This window comes from Carassius carassius, chromosome 6, assembly GCF_963082965.1.
Source record: "Carassius carassius chromosome 6, fCarCar2.1, whole genome shotgun sequence".
NCBI classification, from domain to species: Eukaryota; Metazoa; Chordata; class Actinopteri; order Cypriniformes; family Cyprinidae; genus Carassius; species Carassius carassius.
In genome coordinates this window covers 20,625,139-20,650,658 of record NC_081760.1, presented here as the reverse complement: position 1 = coordinate 20,650,658, position 25,520 = coordinate 20,625,139, and the positions used below count along the sequence as shown (strand labels likewise).

Sequence of the window (25,520 nt, the reverse complement as noted above, 5' to 3'; positions counted from 1 at the left end):
ACATTTTGGTCGCAGTCTAGTTCCCTGGAAGTAAATGAACAGCGCTCTTCCATCCACAGTACACATGGCTGAAGTGCCCTTGAATCATTTGAGTGCTTAGAAACTGTCCTGCAGATGGAGCTGCAGGCTCGTACAGCGCTCTCATGATGTTTCTTTTCACAATTTATTTAGGTAATAGCTTAAGGCCATTTTCGTGATTTCAATCATCATGCAGTAAAACCACCATGCAACCATCCACTACAAAAAAAGAAAAAAAAAAAAAAACTTGGATCTACACGTATCACATAGGTCATCCCTCAGCGGTGGGAAAATATGGAAAAACACATCCCTGATACAAGAAAACTAAAGACTGACATATGTAGCTGTGCTTGCAAACCCTGAAAAATAAAGGCTCTAATTTGACCCAAATCAGTTGATGCTGCTCATCAGAGGTAAAGGTGTCATTAAAGCCCCTTTCACACTGCGATTCCGGCAAATACACGGGTAAAGTGTTCCGGCAATTGTTCCCGGGTCACTAGATTTTGCACTTTCACAATGCCAATGATTACCTGGGATATGTGCATGCTTTCACACACAACCCGTAAAGTTCCGGTAAAGACACGTGACTTCAGGGCGTGACGTGTAATGTACGAGTCGAAAACATTAGGCACGTTATACTTTCACTGAAGCAAGCGAACGATCTCTGTGTCAGTGCGGAAAGTGAGGAACTAACTGATCTCTGCTTCATTACAGTTTGCACATTTTTTTTTTTTTGCGAATGTTGATCTTCCTTCATAACAGCCGGTAAAAGAGTTGCGCGATAACGTGCGTCATCACTATGACACGGCATTAGATCTGGCTTTTGTTCACACAGGGCTCGTCCCGGGATTGAACCCGGCAATGGTACTAGGTCCCCGACCTAGTTTCAATGCCGGAATCAATCCCGGGACATGTTTGCTTTCACACAGAAGGCGACCCGGAAATGTTCCTGCAATTTGCCGGGTCCGACGTGCAGTATGAAAGGGGATTAATTGAGAAATCTAGTTTACGGATTTTTTTTTTTTTTATACAATTTCTAAAATTATACCAGTTTTTGATGTAAAGTAAATGTAATGCAAGTAAAAAGTATTTCATTTATTTATTTTAGGAAAATAAAAGACAATGTAACTCACCCAGTTTCACCTCTGCATTCTCTGTTAACAGCACATTCTGACCCTTGATGTCACGATGGATGACATGGTGGGCATGCAAATGGGCCAGACCCTGAAAAGAAAAAATAACTCTACATTAAACCTGAGATGTAAAGGTTATGGAAATTACACAGATTTACACCCTTGAGGACAAACTTTGAATAAAAGAATTCAGTCAACAGAAATATGAAATAGATTCAAGAGACTGGAGATATTTCTATAAAAATAAAAGTCCTGAGAGAGTGTAAATAGAGAGCTTTTGCAGTCACTCACTCTCAGAATCTCTCTGGAGATGTATGCAATCCAGTCTTCTTTCAAACTGTTGCCTTTGGTGTTCTTAACAAGGTCTGTTATAGAGCCAGCACCACAAAACTCCATGACCAACTGCATAGACAAAGAAACATACAGAAAAATCAAAGGGGGCAAAACAACAACACAAAAAGCCCTTAAAACGTTATAATGCTTATGTTGTATTTAAACATATTATTATTATTATCATCTCAAATGCTGCTGCTTCTATACAAATTTAGCATCCTTATAGGAAAATGAGCCTGCCATCTCCCAACATAAAAACATTGGTGAATCATGGGTGTGGGCTCTTTTTATCCAGATTGGCTTATAGTATTTCAATATCATCCTATAAACTGCAGCAAACTCCTAGCAAACCAGACAGCTATCTGTCTGAAAGAATGCATGGCCTTAAACCCTTCAATCTTCAAGCTTTTAAAACTGCTTCAAACTTTCTGGTCAGGCTTTTCGGTCCTGACTCCTGACAAACTTTTTTTTTTATCTAGTTGCTTTTTCAGTGCTACAGTAAATCAAGGAAAAGCACTTTATTTAGACCATGAGGCAGTGAAAAACATGATAGATGTTTAGATACCCACCCATAGCTGGTCATCATGTCCAGGAGGACTCTTATTGATAAAAGCACCATAGTATGTGGCAATGTTTCTGTGGTGGGAGTATTTCTTCAGCATGTTAATCTCAAGTTTAATCTCCTCTTCCTCATCCTAAACCAAACACATCAACAGAAAGACACATACAAATTTGATGGACCATAAAACATCAAAGAGAGTTGCTGCTAATTCTTTCAGACATGCAGTCAAAGGAGGCAAACACTTGTTTTGATTCATGTGCAATTCAGGGGTACCGAAGACTCACTTCCGCTATGCTTGCTGCTATTTTTTATGCCTGATATGACAAAGAACACAGCACATCTAAATGCGATATAATAAAAAATGTATATATTAAAATAATAAATTAACTTTTATTACCACTTCCCACACTGAGCTTTGGACTTGATTTTATTTTTAGGACCATAACATGGGCAACTAACATGTTACAGTTAAGCCAAAATAATGTAAGGTGCTGATTATAATTTTCAAACTGACATCGGCTCAAAGCACTTTTGGGTCAATGACAGTGTAACAAGATAACATTTTCTAGCTTACTAAACAATCTATTTTGTGATTGTTTAGTAAGCTAGAAAATGTTATCTTGTTACACTGTCATTGACCCAAAAGTGCTTTGAGCCGATGTCAGTTTGAAAATATATATATATATTATTTATTTATTTATTTATTTTTATTTTTATTTTTTTTGAAGCTGCACTGAAACTGCAATTTGGACATTCAGCTTGTTGGGTCCCATTGTTTGCATAATAGGACTAGGTGTTATGATCTTAATATTCAGCACCACTTAGCCCCACCATAGAATATTTTCTCCTTTGCTGTGAGCAGAACAAAGCGAGGCTCAACAATTATTATGCTCTGAATTTGGTTCATCAAGAATCCAGGATCATGGCCTAATCCATGTCCGTGGTTCTTGCCTCAGTACCTAATAATTAGTCATGAATTTACAGTTGCATTATGTATGACTGGGCAACATTAAGAAGGACAAGTATGGTAAGATGTATAGATGAAGACGGTACAATTTTTCACTGCATTTTCACTGAGTCATTAGGTGACACTCCTTGAAGTTTTGATACGTTATGCTGTACATGATATGTACTTATCTTTCATGTTGTAGCCTTGGTGAAAGATTCCTTTTGTTTAGGTGATTTTGCCAATGACCTTTGTATTGTGTTTCCCCCAATGCAACACATCATCAATTGTGGACCTCAGCCTCATTGGGTGTTTCAGCCCTTTATCACAAGACACCCTAAGCCAAGGTAGGCCCACAACAGGCTGATCAGGCCTGGGTGTGTCACCTTGTTACATGGTCATTTGGCAGCCCATACGGTGTCCATCCACTTCAGCTACAGCCATTGGCTGCTGCTTTCAGCGACAGTGGCCAGTTCCCTGATTATCCTCCGCTGGAACTGTCCTCTGATGCCCAATTCCTTCAGTAGACTTATAGTGGAACTAGCCATAAAGCCCCTGCAGCCCACTTCTTTCACTGTATAAAGAACTTTCACTGTCCAGTCTGCCTCTCTGACTCAGCTGACCAAGTTGGCTTCTTCCTTTCAAAGCCTTGTTAATGGTCTCTTCCCAAGGGATGTCAGTTCGACTGTTATAATGATCCTATTGGAGTTGGGCCAGAGAACCAGGTCTGGGCACAGTTTGGTGGCTGGAATTTCAAATGGGAAAGTGAGTCTGTGTATTAAGTCGACTCGCATTTCTCAGTCCCTGGTTATATTCAGCTGGCCTGCATAAGGGGACTGGCACTGTGCATGGTTTTTCTCCCCTTCCCTAACAAAGGACTGCCTTTTTGGTAAAGTATTCTGCATTTTTGGGGGATGGTGTTTTTGTCCTGATACACAGCCATGATGTTTTGTCCTACACAGCCATGATGTTGTAATTGATGGAGTATGTGGTCTGGCATTGTCATGTGTACAGTTTATGGACCTAAAAGCTATAGCTCCACTAAAAAAAGCCTAGCGACACCCGTGCTTCTTGTGTACATTTCGGAGAACCAGGACAAACATTTCAATCGATCGCTCAGGCACTTAAGTGGCACCGAAATCTGCGTCCTTATTCGGTTCGGTGCCTTTTTTTTTTAATGATGACAAGCCGGAATAAAAACAAGCCGATATGAAATGGCAGTAACGAACCTATTTTTAAAATGTAAGGAGTAGAAAGTACAGATACTTGCGTGAAAATGTAAGGAGTAGAAAAAGTCGGCTGAAAAATAATTACTCAAGTAAAGTATAGATACCCAAAATTTCTACTTAAGTAAGGTAACAAAGTATTTGTACTTCGTTTCATGACACCTCTGGTATTGAGGGTGGAAGAGAGTGCTGTTCATTCATTCTGACGATATGTGAATCCTGTTGTTTTTTTTGCTCTGTATTAGACACCTCCCGTTTCTCATTTCTTGCCATAAATTTGTCACCTCGCCATGGCCAAACTGTCCAAGATATCATAAATCTCTAGGCATTATTATAGATGCTGAATGAATGCAATTACTCAGAAACATTATTGAAATTGAAATTTGAAAAATAACCAGAATTACTATTAGGAATTTAACGGTTCATTTTTTGTTTTGTTTTTTGTACCAGTTTTTTATGAGTGCATATCTAAGTCTTTGATATTAATTTATAAATTAAATAATCTATAATAAATCAGACCACTAGTTGACAAAAACTATATGTATGAGTCCACATTCTATTAATTTGTGCTTATTGGTGAAAGTGCAATATAGTTTTTTTTTTTAAATGACAATCTTTTTGATTATAATTTTGAGCAAAATATATATATAATTAGATTAGATTAGAGTCAACTTTGTCACTGCACATGTAAGGTACAAGGCAACGAAATGCAGTTAGCATCTAACCAGAAGTGCAATAAGCAGTAAGTACAGAATATACAAGGTCTACAATATGTATAATAACTATACAGATAAGTATTATGAACATAATTTACAGATTTTAAATACTATTAGCATGATATACAGAAAGGTGTGCTATGAACATACTATACAGGTGGATTATGTAAAAGTGTATGTACACTATAGGCAGAACTATAAACATATGAACATAATTACACTATTGCAATGGACAGTAAAGTGCATAGAAAATATTTCAGTGTGCAAATGGATTATTCAGTGTTCCTGGATGAACATACAGTAGTGCAAGTCATAACAAGTTACTGGTTTTTGTACAACTGCTTGTTGTAAATAAATAAGTCAGATGTAGTGTTGAAGAGGGGGAGGAGTCTGTGTGTGTGGTGTGGGGGGTGGGGGTGTGAGGGGTGTCAGAGGGCAGAGTTCAGCAAGGAGACAGCTTTAGGGAAAAAGCTGTTCCTGAGTCTTGTGGTCCTTGTCCGGAGGCTCCTGAAGCGCCTCCCGGAGGGCAGGAGGTTAAACAGTCCATGGTCAGGGTGAGAGGAGTCCTTGAGAATGCTGCGAGCAGCGTTTCCTCTGGATGTCCTCAAGAGCAGGAAGTGGTGTCCCTGTGATGCGTTGGGCAGTTTTCACCACCCTCTGCAGTGCCTTGCGGTCAGCCACTGAGCAGTTCCCATACCAGACTGTGATGCAACTGGTCAGGATGCTCTCAATCGCACACCGGTAGAAGTTCACCAGGATGGATGAAGACAGCTGGTTCTTCTTCAGTGTCCTGAGGAAGAAAAGGTGCTGGTGAGCCTTCTTGACCAGGATGGAGGTGTTTGTGGCCCAGGACAGTTCCTCCGAGATGGTGGTTCCCAGGAACTTGAAGCTGGAGACACGTTCAACAACCATCCCGTTAATGTGGATGGGGTCATGCATGCTTCCTTTCTTCTTCCTGAAGTCCACAATGAGCTCCTTAGTCTTATTGGTGTTAAGGAGCAGGTTATTGTCAGCGCACCATGTGGCCAGCTGCTGTACCTCTTCCCTGTAGGCAGTCTCATCGTTGTCTGTGATGAGGCCAATCACCGTGGTGTCGTCTGCAAACTTAATGATGGAGTTGGATCCATGCATAGGCTTGCAGTCGTGGGTGTAAAGGGAGTAAAGGAATGGGCTCAGCACACAGCCCTGTGGTACGCCAGTGTTAAGTTAGATGGTGGTGGAGTGGGTGTGGCCTGACCGAACATGCTGAGGCCTGTTGGTCAGAAAGTCCATAATCCAGAGTGAGTGCAGAGTGCAGCACTGTGCATACTGCATCCTCTGTGCTCCTATTCCTACGGTAGGCAAATTGGTGTGGGTTCAGTGTGGGTGGAAGGCAGTCTTTGAGGTGTGCTAGGACCAGTCGCTCGAAGCACTTCATAATGATGGGTGTGAGTGCTATGTGGCGATAGTCATTCAGGCATATTGGGGAGGAGTGTTTCAGTACTGGCACAATGGATGTGGACTTAAAACATGTTGGCACAGTTGCTTGGGTGAGGGACAGGTTGAAAATGTCTGTGAAGACCCCTGCAAGCTGCTCTGCACATGCCCTAAGCACACATCCAGGAATGCCATCCGGGCCAGCCTTGCGTGCGTTGATCCGGCTCAATGCAGTGTGGACATCTGTGGAGGTGAGTTTGAGGGTTTGGTGGTCTGCTGAGTGTGTAATTTTGGTGGCCGTCTCCTTGCTGTCGCTGTTGAAGCGAGCATAAAAGTAATAGCTTGTTAAGGAAGGAGACGTCTGTGACCATTGGAGTGGAGTTGCTTGACTTGTAGTCACTGATGATCTGGATGCCCTGCCACATGCGTCGGGGGTCAGAGTTGGAAAAGTGTTCCTCTACCTTCAGCTTGTAGCAGTACTTGGCCTTTTTGATGCCCCTTTTCAGGTTAGCCCTGGATTTACTGTAGGCCTGAGCGTCATCTGACCTGAAGGCAGTGTTGCGGGCTTTCAGCAGAAGTCGCACCTTCATGTTCATCCATGGCTTCTGATTAGGGTATGTTGTTATTTGTTTTTCTGTTGTAACACTGTCCAATGGTGGTGTTGATGTGATCCAGTACAGAGGAGGTGTAGATATCAATGTGAAAGCCACAGGCAGGCTGAGAAGCAAACATACTCCAGTCAGTGTGTTGAAACCTGTCTTGAAGTAAAGAGTCTGCTCCAGTTGGCCACACTTTGATGGTCCTCACTGATGGCTTCACACGGTTGATGAGGGGTGAATACTTAGGGGTGAGAAACAAAGAAAGGTGATCAGACTGTCCGAGGTGGGGGAGGGGGGTCGCGATGTAAGCTCCATTAATGTTTGTGTACACATGATCCAAAGTTTTGTCTCCTCTGGTGTGGCAGGAAACATGCTGGTGAAATTTGGGGAGCACTGTCTTTAATTTGCAGTGATTAAAATCACCCGCGACAATAAAAGCAGCCTCCGGGTGAGCAGTCTGTTGTTTACTAATGGCTGCATGAAGTTCGTTCAAAGCAAGCTTGGCATTAGCATCTGGTGGAATATAGACTGCGGTTATTATGGTGGAAGTGAACTCCCAGTGTTCATACAACAAGCTTTGTTGACAAATGCACAATCCACCACCTCTTGTCTTGCCGGAGTCATCTGCCGTTCAATCTGCCCGGAACGTGTAGCATCCGGCTAGCTCAATAGCATTATTGGGTACGTCGCTGTGTAGCCATGTTTCTGTGAAAACCATGACATTGCAGTCCAAATGTCTCTTACTGTGGGTGATGCGGAGTCGTAACTCATCCATTTTGTTCACCAGTGACCGCACATTAGCGAGGAAAATGCTGGGTAAAGAGAGCCGGAGCGGTGTTAGCTTTAGCTTGACTCTTAAGGCCCGTTCACACCAAGCACGATAACTTTTAAGATAATGATAAAGATATAGTTCTAAAAATCATTCTCAATATTAAAGAATAGCAGAGTCCACACTACAACTATAACGTTAAAGGCATAGAGAAACGGTATCATTGGAATCATTTTCAGAACGATTTTTTTCCAGCTGATGAACGATATAAACATTGACATCCAATCAGAATCCATTCTGCTATAAGAGCTCGAGGATTTAAAGCAGCAGACACACATGCGCTCAGAATAAACAGACGATATCATTTGCTGGTGTGGACGCTAATATCGTTATCTTTATAGTTATCGTTCTTGGTGTGAACGGGGCTTTAGACCTCCGCGCTTCCCCCACCTTTGTTTACAATCTTGACGCCGCCTGCGAGCACTTCCGCCCGGCCAGGTAGAGTGCATAGCCTCGGGTGTTCTAGCGATCTGAGGGATGAGTCGAAGATTGGTGATAAAACTGTTGGAAAAGTCCTCACCGATATCCAAAAGCTCCTGTAGGGTGTATGATGTTAAAGCAAAGCTGTTCAGTACGAACAGACCCGAGATGAGCAGGAATAATACTGCAAAATTGCAAAAAGTGGAGAGACGCTGAGCCTCGCGATGTGTTTGCGCCGCCATCTTGGTCACTGTATATATATTATACTTACTATAAAATATTTATCAGTTTAACTATTATACAGCATGAAGAAAATGCGACAAAGTTTTGAATACTAGAATAAAATGCTCATGCATTTAGTCTAGGGCTGTAGCTATCGATCATTTTAGTAATCGAGTATTTCCATCAAAATGCCATCGATTAATCGAGTAATCGGATAAAATGTGTTTTTGCTTAAAGTGCAATATTAATTATGCAAGAGAAAATAAGGGTCTCTTAAAATGAACAACTAAAGTTACCTTTTTTAGAAAAAATTATTTTTACTTTTTAAATGCATAGAATGCAATGCATACATCAAAAATAAACATTTAATTATTACCCATTGTTTCTCTGTCTGTACTTGTACTGTGAACAATGACAATAAAGTTGACAGATGAATTAAGTGCTTTTAAGTGCCATTCAGTTGAGGTTTTAAATTAAGCATGTTCTGAGATGCACATTAAACATTAAACACATAAAACATTAATTTAATTTATCTTTTAATTATTGACAATTAAGCAAACCTAACTTTTTGGTAAACAAGGGGGATTTACTATTAAAAATAAAACATGGAAAAAATGTTGTGCGATTAAACCTTAAAAAAATAATGTTTTAATTTTTTTTAGTAGTAGGCTATGTACATTCTGCTAAACAATAGTAATACATCTCTGGCAAATACCGGACTTTTATTTTGATGGGTTGACGTACCTTTACAGTTCTGTGTATGTGATGTGACGCTAGTTTTACTCAAATCAAATGGTCAAATGCTCATGAAGTGAATGTCAGAGCAGTTCTGGAGATGTTGTTCATGTGTTCACGTCCTTATTTAGTGAGACAGCAGACGCTGAAATCACCGCGAGCGTCACGCGCGCTTCAGTGTGTGTGATAAAGGAAGACGCGCCTCTGCTCCATTCATTAACACAGACACGCAGAACATGCAGGATTCATATTTAAATAGACTGTTCCAGCTTAATATTTACAGATATTAGTCCATATTGTGGTTTGATGTAAGTGCAATGACCTATTTTTGATTAATTCATTCAAAATTTGGCAAATTCTGTGCCATTCCTCGTTAAACTGTAAAAATCCGTTTTTATGACTAGATTCCGTGATTCCGTCTGCGTTTTCTGCATCACAGAAATCGTAGGGCCATAGTTGTGGTATGCCAGCTCTATCTTGCAATGGACACACGCCACATGGTTCTCTTTACGTTCGCCCGCGCCCTCAAATCAAAACACTGCTGACTCCTTGCAGTATGCCATTTCGGACGCCTTCTGCTTTGTGGGTGACGTAAACATGTGTCACATAAAAATCATTGTGAAAGAACCTGACGTGAAATGTAAAATAAATTAAAAGAGGCTTCGGGGCAGAGGAATTTGCCTCTATCATTTTTTGTAATCGAGTTACTCGAGGAATCGTTTCAGCTCTAATTTAGTCGATTTAAAACTTGAAAAAACAAAAACAGGACAAGGGTGACTAAATATGATAATACCTAAAAAGTACATGTGACACCACAACTAAGACTTTAGAATTTAAAAGACTAAGACTACATTAAAAATGGCTGACAAATTTAACACTATTACAAAATACACTACTGAAGTGATGACACCACTGGGTAAAGCTGCACGATTATGACAAAAATCCTAATTTTCGATTATTCCCTTGGAATTGTAATTACGATTATTAATTACGATGAACACAATTTACATTGAATGATTTTTATACCATTGTTTGATACAACTACATGCATATTTTTATAGGAAATAAGCTAAAAACACTAACTGAAAAACTTTTAGTACTTTTCTATAGTATTAAGCCTCAAATGTCAAATATAAATCGGATTGTTTCTTTAAAATATATTTCAAAAAAAAGATAGGAATGTAATGTTATACTAAGACTAAAACAACTGAAAAACCCCTAAGATAACATGTAGAAAGAAAACAAATGCATCTTAAGCATGCAGAATAACATAAGTGGACTTTGAACGATTAATTGCCACTTTGAACAATTACGTAATTGTGGCATCCAAAATTGTATTTGCGATAAGAAATTCGAATAATTGTGCAGCCCTACTGCTGGGTGTACCAAATGAATGCATTTTGTCAAGTGAAGTAAAATATGCTTAGGGAAAATTGAACACTGAACATGGACCCTGGCAATTGAAATGCAGCTCAGTTCATGGATCTCTCCATGATAATTTGAAACAGTTGTGTTACAGAGAGACATATGAAATATGGATAGTAGGAGTGCCAAGACTAGGATTAGATTGAGGTTATTTTGTGCAATTTTGGCTACAGACTGCATGGTTCCCAGTGGATCTATTCCTGTATCTTTCAGATCAGTAGAGCCTGTCTTTGTGTTAATCTAGACCCAGTTTCCTACAGCCAGACTTTGATACCAACCACTTTCAGAGTTGCAAAAATCAGTAACATAGGGCAATATAATGAAATTTTAATAAATATAGTGTGCTTTTTTTACCTCTGTGACATCCATGACTTTGATTGCTGCCAGCTGTCCTGTTTTGACATGTCGACCCTGTGGATGAAAACAAATAATTAGTCAGCAGCCTCACATATGGGAAAATAGAGCTAGACAATAATTCAATATAAATATAACATTGTGCTATTTTTTTTTTTTTCAATAACAGTGATATGACTTAAAAACATTTCAGATATTTCGATACATTACCAGTGTATTGATTTGATCCCATTCATTGATTTATTTGTGACGTTTGACTTTTGTTGAATAAACATGAGCCCTGCACGCTTCAAAATCATAACGGCACGTTTGTTTTTTATGAATGTATCTCTGAAGGGATTAGACTGTCTTCAGAAAAAGTTTTGATAGCATTTTCATTTTATCTGATAAAGAAACGTTTAGGAATATTGTTCTTTTTTTCTGCAGCAACTTTTCATACTCTTTATACTGGCTAAAGCACATTTGTTTCAATCTATAAGAATCATCAGCCTACAGTACCAGTCAAAGCTTTTTGAACAGTACGATTTCTCGCAAAATTGAAGTATATCCAAAACCTACTTTTGCGAACTAGTCCTAGGTTTTTCAGCCGATTAGAACCAAACCACTGCAGAAATATTCTCTGGACACTCAATAACAATAATTATCGAAAAAAAGTTGAAATTTTGATTCTTACTAGAAACAGTACGCCAAAAAGCATCTATGCTAACGTAAACCAAATGTTATTTTAGCTATAACTCTTGAACGGAATGAGATATCTTCACCAAACTTGGTACACATTTTTATAAGCTTAACCCTCTGGAGTCGATTAATGCGTATACGTGTTATGGGTCATTTTCTCCTGATAACTTCGAAAAGAACTTAAATTACACTTTCAGTTTTAATCGTACAGATAAGATCAATACATCAATCGAATCTGTAAAGGGTCTACTTTTTTTGGATACAGACATAATAACAACAAAACTTTAAGCATTCATCCACAAATGACTCAAGCTGTTAACTTTTCTTAACGTGGCTGACAATCCCTTCGAGTTAAAATAAACCAATATCCCGGAGTAATTCATTTACTCAAACAGTACACTGACTGGACTGCTGTGAAGAGAGAACTGAAGATGAACACCGAGCCGAGCCAGATAACGAACAAAATATTGACTCGTTCTTGAGTCAAGAACCGGTTGCATCGGTTTTCGGATCACCAATAGTGATGGGAAGTTTGGTTATTTTTTCCGCAAACTGGTTCTTTCAGACAGTTCGATTCAATAAACCGGTTGAAAAAAAAAAAACGGTTCACCAGATCTTTTGTGCTCAACGTAATGACGTCATTGGCGATGATTGGCCTTCATTCAAGCCTACGGTTTACCTGGGCTCATAACATTAGCTACTCGGTTCTCGCATCGGACGCGTCCGACAGAAACTGTTCTCGGTTCAGTGTACTAGTGATCCGAAAACCGATGCATCCGGTTCTTGACTCGAGAACGAGTCAATCTTTCATTTGTTATCTGACTCGGCTCGGTGTCATCTTCAGTTCTCTCTTCACAGCAGTTCAGTCAGTGTACAGTTTGAGTGTAAGTTTGAGTGTAAGGATGAAAGAACCTGAGATACTTTTATCTCCTTCTACACAATCTGCTCAAAATGATTAAATAAAAATGTCAATGCAAGTGAAATAACAGTCATGTCTGGTATCATTTGAAATGTCTCAGTGCAACTGGTACAATTGTCTCAATCTTACAAAAGTATATTATAAGATAATATAGATCCTAAGAGTCAAGAGATATCTTGATTACAGTGATGGGAGTGCCCTTGTCCAGGGTCCTCCATGTAGATTACCTTCTGTTCCCTTTGTGACCTGAGTTAATGCAAATTCCAATTGTTAATTCCTGTCTCCATCTCGGGGGATGTTTGTCTTGGTCTGAGGTATTTAAATGATTGCAGCAAAAGGATCAGGGCCTTCTGTAGCTGAAATGAGCCCATAGCATAAAGTGTGTCCACACGCTTCATACTGTGTATTTTTCTAAAAGTCAGGTATGCATCTTTTAGATTCATCTTTGAGAATTTGAGGTCTTTTTTGTTAACAACTTTTTATTGAATTTTCTTTTGTGAACAACAGCAGAAGACAAAAAGCAACTGAGCAAATGTAGAACCCATCCCAACCCATCCCACCCCCTGGTAGACTAAAGAGTAGAGAAGAAAAATAATAAATAAATACATAAAGTAAAATAAACAATAATAAAAATAAATTAAGTAATATTAATACATAAAATACAATAAAATAATATTTACAAAGATTTTAGAAAAGATGAAACGACATTAAAAGATGAATGCCATACATTAACAGTTTTCACATTAGATCCATGTATACGACAAGTTGAGAGTTCCATTGAGATTATATCTAACAAATAAACTGCCCAGGTTCTTCTGTCCATTGTGTGAGGAGGATTCCAACGATTGACTAGCAACTTTTTTGCTGCAGTGAGAGCAGCTAACAGTAAACATCTTTGTTGATTAGATAAGGTGAGGTCCCAAAAGTCATTCATGAAAAAATGACGTAGAGACAAACATATCTCAGTACCCAACAAATAAGAAAGGTCCTGTGAGAGCTGAATCCAAAAAAGAGAGAGAGAGGGGCACTCCCAAAAAAAATGCAAAAATGTGCCTAAAGATCCTTGCGAAGTACCTTGCGAAGATCCTTGCAGAGAGTACACTTAGGAGAAGACGACAGCTTCATATGATAACGTTTCATTGGAGTCAAGTAAACCCTATGCAGCAATTTCCAATGAATCGGTGGTTTGGGTTTTTAGAAGACAGTTTAAACATTCTCCATATCTGATCTGAAAATAAAACATGCACATCCTCATTAAGATCCTTAGCCCAAACAGTTGTAATAGATAAAGGTTTGTAAGAATGCTCAAGAAGAAAAAGATAGATGACTGAAGCAGAGGAGGGAGATTCCTCAGAGGGAAGGATTAGTTTGCGCAAAGGGTGAATAGACAGTTGAGAGTTCCAGGGCACCCCATATGCCCGTAGGGCCTATCTAATGCGCAAATACATAAAAAAGGAAGTGCCTGGCAGATTATATTGAGTTTTGAGATTCTGGAAGGATTGTAAACCACTATCATCATAAATATCTCCCAGAGTATTTACTTTGTGATGAGTCCATTGCGGACAATGGAATGGAGTGTTGCCTGACAACAGATTATTATTGTGAAAAATTGGCGTATGCTTATGCCAAATTTCAACTAGTTGTAAACGTCTTTCAACATCCCTCCATGTAGAAAGGAGATGGGTTACAATGGGACCAAACCTAGATTTACACTGCCTAAGCGGAACCCCCGAGAAAACTAGATGCCTCAATTTATATGGATACACAATAGATTCCTCAATTGCTTTCCAAGATACAGAAGCATCAGGGTCAAACCAAACTGATAAAGGGCGGAGGGAAAAGGCTTGGGCATACAATCTAAAATTAGGGAAAGAAAGACCTCCATGTAATCTACTTCGTTGTAAAGTAGTCAGTTTAATACGAGGACGTTTCCCATCCCATATATACCGTGAAACACATGCATCAAGTTTGTTCCAGTAACCAACTGGTGGAGCTAGAGGAATCATAGAAGAGAAGAAATTAATACGTGGGAGAACATTCATTTTAATCACCGATATACGAGCCTGAAGAGAAGTAGGAAGACGAGACCAATTTTCTAAATCTGAGGATATTTTGCCTAGAATACTACTATAGTTTTTTTAAATAATTTCTTGCAGGGAAGGAAAAATATATATCCCCAGGTACTTAAAGTTTTGAACTACTTGAATAGATAAAGAAAGGGAAATGGGATCAGATTTAGAATTGAGGGGAAGTAGACATGACTTACTCCAATTAATTTTAAATCCAGAGAGAAATCCAAAATGGTCAAATAAATCCAATACATGGGGAATAGAATGTGACAGCTTCTCCAGAAACAATAAGATATCATCAGCGAATAAAGAAATATGATTATGAGTATTCCTTATACTTATGGGAGAAATAATTTCAGATAGTCGGACCGCTTGAGCTAAGGGTTCCAAAGATAAGGCAAATAACAGAGGAGAAAGCGGGCAACCCTGACGAGTACCTCGATGTATAAAGAATGGGTTAGAGCAGACAGAACCTGTGAGAACAGAGGCTGCTGGATTGGCGTACAGAACTTTTATCATGTTTATGAAACTCGATCCTAGACCGAGATGCTGTACAACCACCCATAAATAGTTCCATTCTAGCAGGTCGAAAGCTTTCACTGCATCTAGAGATAATACTGCACAAGGGGAGGACGAACTATTAGTTGAATAAATAATATGATATAACCTGCGTAAATTATCTAAAGCGGAGCGAGATTTAATGAACCCTGTTTGGTCATGGTGAACTAGCCTGTTCATATATTTCTCTAGACGACGAGATAGTACCTTAGCATATAATTTAACATCAGTCCCTATCAAAGAGAGTGGCCGGTAACTAGAACATGAAGTCGGATCCTTATCTTTTTTTAACAAGAGAGAAATCACAGCTATATTAATAGATGGGTGAAATGAACCTTGAGTAACTGAAATATTTATCATATCTAACATGAGGGGGCCTAAATCCGACCAAAAAGTAATATACAATTCGACAGGAATACCATCTAAACCTGGGGATTTCCCCTTGTTCATAGATCGAATTGCTGACTCCAGCTCTTGAAGGGTAATCGGTTCAGCCAGGTAATCAGAATCTGAATCTGACAGCCTAGGTAAATCAAGGTTTGACAGAAAAGATCCTTCAACTTCCTTGAAAATAATAATTCTGCCTGCATCTTTGAATCAGGAATTCTGCCCTGGATCTCAGTAATGAATTGAGCTCGGATCTAACCGCCATGATTTTGCTGAGTGTATTGTCTGAGAAACAACGCTGATTGTCTCAAGTCAGGTTCTGGAGCTGTGATTCCAATTCCACTATCTTTTTATGTCGGATTCTCTGAAGGAAAGAGGCATAAGAAATTGAGTTATTCCTTATAAATCCTTTAACTGCATTCCAAAGTGTTCGCAGATCATCCACTGAGCCTTGGTTAATTTCAATAAACTCAGCAAAATTATTTCTGAATTGACTACAAAAGTTCTCATCTTGTAACAATTTAGGGTTAAATTGCCATCTAGCCGCACGAGACGGTCGAGGGATCAAAGATAATCTGCACAAATTTCCATCATGATCAGACAAAGATAAGGAACATATATCGGCATCACAAACAGCTGAAGATAAAGAAGTAGAAATTAAAATATAGTCAATTCGCGAATAGGATTTATGAGTAGCAGAAAAGAAAGTGAAAGACTTAGCAGAAGGATTTAGTAAACACCAACTATCCACCAATGAAGACGAGGTTACACATTGCCTAAGTTTGTCAGAACACAAGGCTTGATAATGTGAATCCTTTGGTCCAGATCTATCTAGGATATGCGACATTACAGAATTCATGTCTGCACCTAATACAATTTCAAAATCTGAAAATTTTAAAAGATAGGAAGACAAAACAGAGAAAAAAGTAGGTTCAGGAGTACAAGGGGCATAAACTGAAATAAATACAATATTCCTATTCTCCACTATTGTTTTTATATGTGTTATTCTACTGTCTGTATCACAACCTTTATCTAAAATAGTAATATTTAAAGTCCTCCGCACCAATATTAGAACACCCTTGGTTTTAGCACCCGAAGATGAATGAGATACCACTTCATAAAACTTATTATTACACCTGTGTACATCCTCCTCTTTCAAATGGGATTCTTGAACTAACACTATATCAATCTTTCTCCTTCGCAAAAAATCCAGAAAACCTGTGCGTTTGTGTGGGCCATTTAGGCCATTAATATTACAACTTAGAATATTAAGGTCAGTCATAGGTATCAAACACCATTACTGCATAATAAGTCAAAATACAAATTTGAAAACGAAACCAGTTGAGTCTACCATCAAACCACCCCCCATCCCCACCCTTCCCGCCAGTTTTAAAAAATATTTTAACACATTTCCATGAACTATGGCAGACCAAACCAAGAACAAACCTTGATCTGCCAGCACCCCTTAATATGATCCGTGGCGTCAACAAAAACCTGCACATTACAGAAGCACCAACATTGGCCCCAAAGTCACATTTTGACTAAATAGTATCTCTGTTGAAAAAAAATAATTAAAAAAAATAAAAATAAATAAATAAACAAAAAAAAATAAAAAAATAAAATAAAAATAAATAATAATAAATTAATTAATTAAACCAAGAGAGAAAGAATACAACTAAAACATAAATATTATACCGCCATAATCAGTAAGCGATACTGTATACTCAATGAAACTATCTAGTAACTATAATTTCAGAAGTAAATATTAGAGTTATCAGAGTAACCTGAGAGCATCTCTTCTCCGATTAGATAGCAAGCGCCCAGCTGAAGATCAGTGAGAGTTGATGGATGAATGGGATCTGAAAAACACTCTTTCTTCTTCTGGAGAGTATAGCAATTTAGGTTCACCCTGATTGAGAATGACCTTCAGCGTTGCAGGATAGAGAAGAAAATTCTGGATGCCTGCTTCTCTCATTTCCTTTCTTATTGGCGCAAATGCACTTCTTTTGGCGGTGGACGGTGAAAAACAGCGTTGCACCGTCGGATGTTTTCACCGGGGCGTGAAGTCTGGCTGCCCGCAAAATGAGCTCCCTGTCCGTGTACCGCAACAATTTAAAGATGAAAACCCATGGTTTAGCGCGATCTGAGGAGAGCCTGGTGTACACACGATGCGCTCGTTCCACTTCAATCTCTTTTCCTGCCAGAGACGGGAGCCACGCCGGTAGCGATCTCTTCAAAAAGCCAATAGGGTCGTCCTTTTCGGACCCTTCAGGCATTCCAACCAGACGCAGATTGCAGCGCCTATTGCGATCCTGTAAATCAACAACCTGTTGCTCGAGCGCTGCTACTCGCCTATCGTGATCCGCGACAACTTTCTTTTGTTCTCTCATCTCCCCTGTAAGAAGATCCATTTTGGAGCATAGCGATTGAACAACTGACATGTGAGAAGCGAACTCGTTCCGCATCGCTGTCAACTCAGATCTTAGAATGTCCTCAAAGTGTGCATCAGTATTCGCCATCTTATCCACCATATCATCCGTCGGTGGTTTAGATTTCTTCTTAATCGGAGAAGCCGACGGAGACATCTCCTGCTGTTTCCGATTGACAGACATTAGGAATAGTGTTGTTAATGAAAAAAGCTTAAAATAAAACGAAAAAATCAGCAAAAAGGGGCCAAACGTATGGAACTCTATTCAAGTGCGACTAGGTTCATGAGCACGTCACGTGACTCTCCGAGAATTTGATGTCTTGTATTGATTTGATATCTATGAATTGGCTATGTAATACATTTTCCTGACTGTTAATAAATTTGATTCTATTCTGTTTTACTCTGTAATTATTGGCTCTAGTAGATTATGCTGTATCCTTGTTACCGCATTTCCTGCATCAGATTAGTAATGGACTAAAATTCAGTTGAGCATAGGGCACACTAACTGTATCTTTAGAGATCCGGCAAACACTTGGTATTAGTTCAAGTGTACTTGGATTGTAAGGGCTTATAGGGAATTTCCGTTTAGGTCAACTGGATGTTTTTTCACCAACCTAAATAGGGTGAGCCTAACCTCTGTTTATTGTAATATTACTCTAGCAGTGTACATGGGAATCCATGGCATGACCATACCAAAACTACTATCAGGGAAAGTAATATTGGTCGACTTATACCTATAGTAGTGGTCGTGACCTCTAACTAGAAATAATGTTGCTTTATTCAAGTGTGTACAGTCGTGGCCAAAGGTTTTGAGAATTACATAAATATTGGAAATTGGAAAAGTTGCTGCTTAAGTTTTTATATTTATATATTTGCATATACTCCAGAATGTTATGAAGAGTGATCAGATGAATTGCATAGTCCTTCTTTGCCATGAAAATTAACTTAATCCCAAAAAAACCTTTCCACTGCATTTCATTTCTGTCATTAAAGGACCTGCTGAGATCATTTCAGTAATCGTCTTGTTAATTCAGGTGAGAATGTTGATGAGCACAAGGCTGGAGATCATTATGTCAGGCTGATTGGGTTAGAATGGCAGACTTGACATGTTAAAAGGAGGGTGATGCTTGAAATCATTGTTCTTCCATTGTTAACCATGGTGACCTGCAAAGAAACGTGGGCAGCCATCATTGCGTTGCAAAAAAAATGGCTTCACAGGCAAGGATATTATGGCTCCTAAGATTGCACCTAAATCAACAATTTATAGGATCATCAAGAACTTCAAGGAAAGAGGTTCAATTCTTGTAAAGAAGGCTTCAGGGCATCCAAGAAAGTCCAGCAAGTGCCAGGATCGTCTCCTAAAGAGGATTCAGCTGCAGGATCGGAGTGCCACCAGTGCAGAGCTTGCTCAGGAATAGCAGCAGGCAGGTGTGAGCACATCTGCACACACAGTGAGGCCAAGACTTTTGGAAGATGGCCTGGTGTCAAGAAGGGCAGCAAAGAAGCCACTTCTCTTCAAAAAAACATCAGGGACAGATTGATCTTCTGCAGAAAGTATAGTGAATGGACTGCTGAGGACTGGGGCAAATTTATATTCTCCGATGAAGCCCCTTTCCGATTGTTTGGGGTATCTGGAAAAAAGGCTTGTCCGGAGAAGAAAAGGTGAGCGCTACCATCAGTCCTGTGTCATGCCAACAGTAAAGCATCCTGACACCATTAATGTGTGGGGTTGCTTCTCATCCAAGGGAGTGGGCTCACTCACAATTCTGCCCAAAAACACAGCCATGAATAAAGAATGGTACCAAAACACCCTCCAGCAGCAACTTCTTCCAACAATCCAACAACAGTTTGGTGAAGAACAATGCATTTTCCAGCACGATGGAGCACCGTGCCATAAGGCAAAAGTGATAACTAAGTGGCTCGGGGACCGGAATGTTGAAATTTTGGGTCCATGGCCTGGAAACTCCCCAGATCTTAATCCCATTGAGAACTTGTGGTCAATCCTCAAGAGGCGGGTGGACAAACAAAAACCCACTAATTCTGACAAACTCCAAGAAGGGATTATGAAAGAATGGGTTGCTATCAGTCAGGATTTGGCCCAGAAGTTGATTGAGAGCATGCCCAGTCGAATTGCAGAGGTCCTGAAAAAGAAGGGCCAACACTGCAAATACTGACTCTTTGCATAAATGTCATGTAATTGTCGATAAAAGCCTTTGAAACGTATGAAGTAGGGCTGCACGATGTGTCGTTTAAGCATCGATATCGCGATGTACGAATCCACGATAGTCACATCGCAGGATGTGAGATGTAGGCTGTCGTAGTTGATCTGTTATTCATTAACTGTACGGGCCAGCTGCTCCCCGGCCCTTGACGAATGTGATTCGCAGATTAATTGCACAGCTTAACCATCATAGAGTGAAAGTTTTTTCATTGACAGGACTGAAAAACACATGCAAGTTTAACAGGGCAGAGAGAGAGAGCGCGCGAGAGAGACACAGAGAGAGAGACAGAGAGAGAGCGTGCGCGAGAGAGACAGAGAGAGAGAGAGCGCGCGCGAGAGAGACAGAGAGAGAGCGCGCGCGAGAGAGACAGAGAGAGAGCGCGCGCGAGAGAGACAGAGAGAGAGCGAGCCGTCTTCAAACAACAGGAGCGCTGTCTTGCTCTCTCTCCCTCCCGCATATTAATCAATTGACGCGATGGTGTCGATGTTTAAATCATTTAAAATGAGAATGTAAGTGTGCTCACCCCATTTTTGTTTGTAAGAAAAAATATCGCAATATATCGCAGAAAAATAAAATATCGCAATGTCATTTTTTCCCAATATCGTGCAGCCCTAGTATGAAGTGCTTGTAATTATATTTCAGTACATCACAGAAACAACTGAAACAAAGATCTACAAGCAGTTTAGCAGCAAACTTTTTGAAAACTAATATTTATGTAATTCTCAAAACTTTTGGCCACGACTCTGCAAATCTATGGGGGCTAATTAAAAGTACTATTAGAATGAGCAAGCATAGGAGCGGCCGTCTAAAGTATCAGCCAATTACCTTTGTCTAATAACCAATACTGACGAGCATGTGACCATAAGATACGCTAAGGCCAAAGCAATATCTTTGAGTGAAATGAGTACCCGAATGAACGAGTACAATAATATGAGAGAATAAATAGAATAAACAAATCTCAGAATAATAATAATTAGAGACAGGCAAACAACCAATTTGCCTTTCAAACTAAATTCGAAGTCATTAAAATGGAGTCAGATTAAATAATAAAATAGAGTCAGATTTGAGTTTAACTTAAAATAATTAACTCTACGTGTTGAAAGACCGAACACGCAGGAAACCTTCATTCAGCACCGGATACCTTCCTTGGGCCGAGTGCATGAACCTTACATGAGTAAATAAATTACTCCGGGATATTGGTTTATTCGGACTCAGAGGGAGTGTCAGCCATGTTAAAAAAGTTCAAAGCTTAACTCATTTGTGGATTAATAATTATTGGAAAAGCGAACCTTTTCAAATGATTCAGTTTGATTTGGTGAACTGGTTCAAGAAGAACCGGTTGAATCGAATGATTTGTTCGCAAGCTCTCGGACTAAATCTAAAATATCTTAAACTGTGTTCTGAAGATGAACGGAAGTCTTTCGTGTTTGGTACGACATAAGGGTGAGTCATTAATTAGATAATTTTCATTTTTGGGTGAACGGACCCTTTAAATTTTGCATGCTTCTTTAGAATGAAATTATGCATTATTTATAATTTGTGGGCTTTCTGTTTGTATTAATAGGCCTTTGGGTGCACTATGTAATTAACCCTTTAAGAGAGATCGGACAAGAAATAACACTCTAATAGTTATAAAGGTTAAAAACAGTGTGTTGTATGAGAAATTGCCATTTATAACCACTATATGGCAGCCGAAGACCACTAATGGGCTGAAATAGCAAAATTATGTCATTAATAACTTTTTAGATGCTTTTCTCATTATAGCTGGGGATTTCAACCATGCTGACTTAAAGAGTGTGTTTCCAAAAATACACCAACACGTTAACTTTCCAACACGAGGTAATAACATTTTGGACTTTGTTTACACCACACAGAGAGGAGCTTACAAAGCCCTCCCCCTCCCCCACCTCGGAGCTTCAGACCACATCACTGTCATGCTAATGCCTGCATACAGACCACTCATTAAAGTCGCCAAACCAGTTCACAAACAGATTAAAGTGTGGCCAGAAGGATCATCAGAGGTTCTTCAAGACTGCTTCAACACAACTGACTGGGATATGTTTAAGAAGGCTGCCACATGCAATAACATCACTGACCTCCAGGAGTACTCAGAGACTGTCACTGCCTACAATACTATCAATACTAAAACAAGTTTATTGATGATGTAACGGTCACAAAAACCATCACTGTCCGGGCCAATCAGAAGCCGTGGATGACAGGGGAGGTCTACAGACTTCTAAGACACGGAACGGTGCCTTTAGAGCTGGAGATGAGGTGGGCCTGAGAACAGCCAGGGCCAACCTGTCACGTGGCATCAGAGAGGCTAAGAGACAGCAATCCAGGAGGATAGCTCATCAATTCAGCGACAGCAGAGACACTAGGAACCTGTGGCAGGGGATACAGACCATTACGGACTACAAGCCTCCACCTCGGACCTGTGACAACAACATGCTGAACGAGCTCAACACCTTCTTCGCTCGCTTTGAGCAACAAAACAGCACCAATGCACAGAAGACTCCACCTCCTCCCTGCGACCAGGTGATGACGCTGACCCCAGACAGCGTGAGGAGATCCTTCAGCAGGATCATTGCACGCAAAGCTCCGGGGTCCTGACAACATCCCTGGGCCTGTACTGAGAGACTGTGCAGCAGAACTCACTGATGTCTTCACAGACATTTTCAACATCTCACTGAGTCAGGCTGTTGTTCCCACATTTCAAAACGACCACCATCATTCCAGTTCCGAAGAAGCCATCTCCATCCTGCTTCAATGACTACCATCCTGTTGCACTTACCCCCATCCTCATGAAGTGCTTCGAACGGCTAGTCATGCACCACATCAAGTCTGCCCTCCCCCCCTCCCTGGACCCCTTCCAGTTTGCATATCGGTCCAATCGGTCGACCGATGATGCCATCGCCACTGCCATCCACTCAGCACTCACGCATCTGGACAAAAATGACTCATATGTCAGAATGCTGTTCATAGACTTCAGTTCAGCATTCAACACAATCATCCCTCAACAGCTCATTTACAAACTGGTCCACCTGGGGCTCAACACTTCGCTGTGCAACTGGCTGTTGGACTTTCTGACTGGAAGACCTCAGGCAGTACGGGTCGGCAGCAACACATCCAGCACCATCACACTGAACACTGAGGCCCCCCAAGGATGTGTGCTGAGCCCCCTCCTCTTCACTCTACTTACCCATGACTGCACACCATCACACAACTCCAACCTCTTTATTAAGTTTGCAGATGACACGACTGTGGTGGGTCTCATTAGCAACAAAGATGAGACAAACTACAGGAGCGAGGTGAGCCACCTGGCCGGGTGGTGCAGTGACAACAATCTCTCTCTGAACGTGGAGAAGACGAAGGAGATTGTTGTTGACTTTTAGGAGAGCGCACACTCAGCACGTTCCTCTGACCATCAACGGTGCAAATGCGGAGAGAGTGAGCAGCACCATGTTCCTGGGTATGCACATCACAGAGAAACTCTCCTGGACTGAAAACACCGCAGCACTGGTCAAGAAATCACAACAGCGTCTCTACTTCCTCCACAAACTGAGGAGAGCCAGAGCCCCACCCCCCATCATGTACACCTTCTACAGAGGCACCATCGAGAGCATCCTGTCGAGCAGCATCACTGTGTGGTATAGCGCCTGCATCCTGCCGAAAGACTCTGCAACGCATAGTGAGAGCAGCTGAGAATATCATTGGTGTCTCTCTCCCCTCCCTCCAGGACATTTACGGAACCCGCCTCACTCGAAAAGCCCTCTGCATCGCAGGTGATCCCACTCATCCGTCACACAGCTTCTTCAGTCTGCTGCCATAAGGGAGGAGACTGCAGAGTCTCCAGGCCAGGACCAGCAGACTGAAGGACAGCTTCATCCATCAGGCTGTCAGGAAGCTGAACTCCCTGCCGAACTTGGCCCCCCTCCCCTCTTCTGCCCCAGGCACCACTGAACAAAGAACCTGTATGTGGGTCAAAGACATTAAGATGTCCGCATCAAAAGAAATGTCCAAAAGTGATTTTGTGTCCATAGAAAGCACATTAAATGTAAGTAAAATGTCTACTTTTAAGGTTTCAAATACGTTTTTGGAGAATAAAATGTCAAAATTTGGTTGAAATAATTGTCATTCAGTGTAACACAATAGTATGCAAAAATTTAAACAACATACTTATTCTGACATGTACATATTAAAATATCTAAAAGAATAATGGAGCATACTAAATTTTATTGTGTTTTAAATTAGTAAAAAAATCTTACTGACAAATGGGCAAAACCTAGGATAGTGGCAAATGTTAAAAATTTAAAATAACAACACATTAGTATTTGGGGTGAAAGTAATTAGTCTTTTAATATGTCATAAATAGATTTTTGTTGTAAATATGCCTGACAAGATTGTTACACTGAATGACATTTTACTGGGTGTCTTCTGTAAATCAGGGGAAAATGTATGATATTTATTTTTTGCTCAGAAAAACAAAATTGCAAAAATAAAACAGAAAACATTTTGCATTTTTTGGGGGGAAAAACTACAACAGTTTGAAGCAGTATTACACCTTTTTTATGCTTAAACACTTTTTCGTCTTTGACCCATGCATGTACTGTACATATGGAAGAATTGACAATAAAGCAGACTTTACTTGACTAGAAAAACATCATCAAAGCTTCAATGGAGGGACTGAGAGCTCTCAGACTAAATCTAAAATATCTTAAACTGTGTTCCAAAGATAAACAGAGGTCTTACGGGGTTTGGAACAACATGAGGGTAAGTTATTAATGGCATAATTTTGGTGAACTATCCCTTTAAACTGTACTGTTAAAATGTTTCATGGATTCATGCCAAAACATTATAAAATCACTGTTATAACATTTTAAAGGTCCCCTTCTTCGTGATCTCATATTTTAAACTTTAGTTAGTGTGTAATGTTGTTGTTAGAGTATAAATAATATCTGTAAAATTCTAAAGCTCAAAGTTCAATGCCAAGCGAGATATTTTATTGAACAGAATTCACCTACAAAAAACGACCCGTTTGGACTACAGCCCTCTTAGTTCCTGCAGTAATGATGTCACTAAAACAGTTTTTTGACTAACCTCCGCCCACATGAATTCACAAAAAGGGGGGCGTGGTCTTGTTGCGCTCTGATGGAGAAGAAGGAAGAGCTGCGTTTGTGTTTGCCATGTCGTTGAAACGCTGTTATTTTCATCTCGGAGTCCAATCATCTTTGTTTGGGCTTCCCAGGGACGCTGTACTTGGAGATTAATGGTTACAATTTATGTTTAACTCGGTTCCTGAAAATTATAATCCACATGTAAAAC

At 40.1% G+C, this 25,520-nt stretch overlaps 1 protein-coding gene across 3 annotated transcripts in view; it reads right to left on the bottom strand.

Moving 5' to 3' along the window:
- The window catches only part of LOC132142477 (mitogen-activated protein kinase kinase kinase kinase 4-like), a 151,900-nt gene that overhangs the window by 114,787 nt on the left and 11,593 nt on the right, over positions 1–25,520 (bottom strand). For all 3 annotated transcript variants that reach the window (XM_059552372.1, XM_059552370.1, XM_059552371.1), the window contains exons 3-6: positions 10,935–10,991; positions 2,054–2,179; positions 1,443–1,553; positions 1,152–1,242 (exon numbers count right to left, since the gene is read on the bottom strand). In XM_059552372.1, the coding sequence (XP_059408355.1) occupies positions 1,152–1,242; positions 1,443–1,553; positions 2,054–2,179; positions 10,935–10,991 (385 nt within the window). The remainder of the gene's footprint in view (positions 1–1,151; positions 1,243–1,442; positions 1,554–2,053; positions 2,180–10,934; positions 10,992–25,520) is intronic.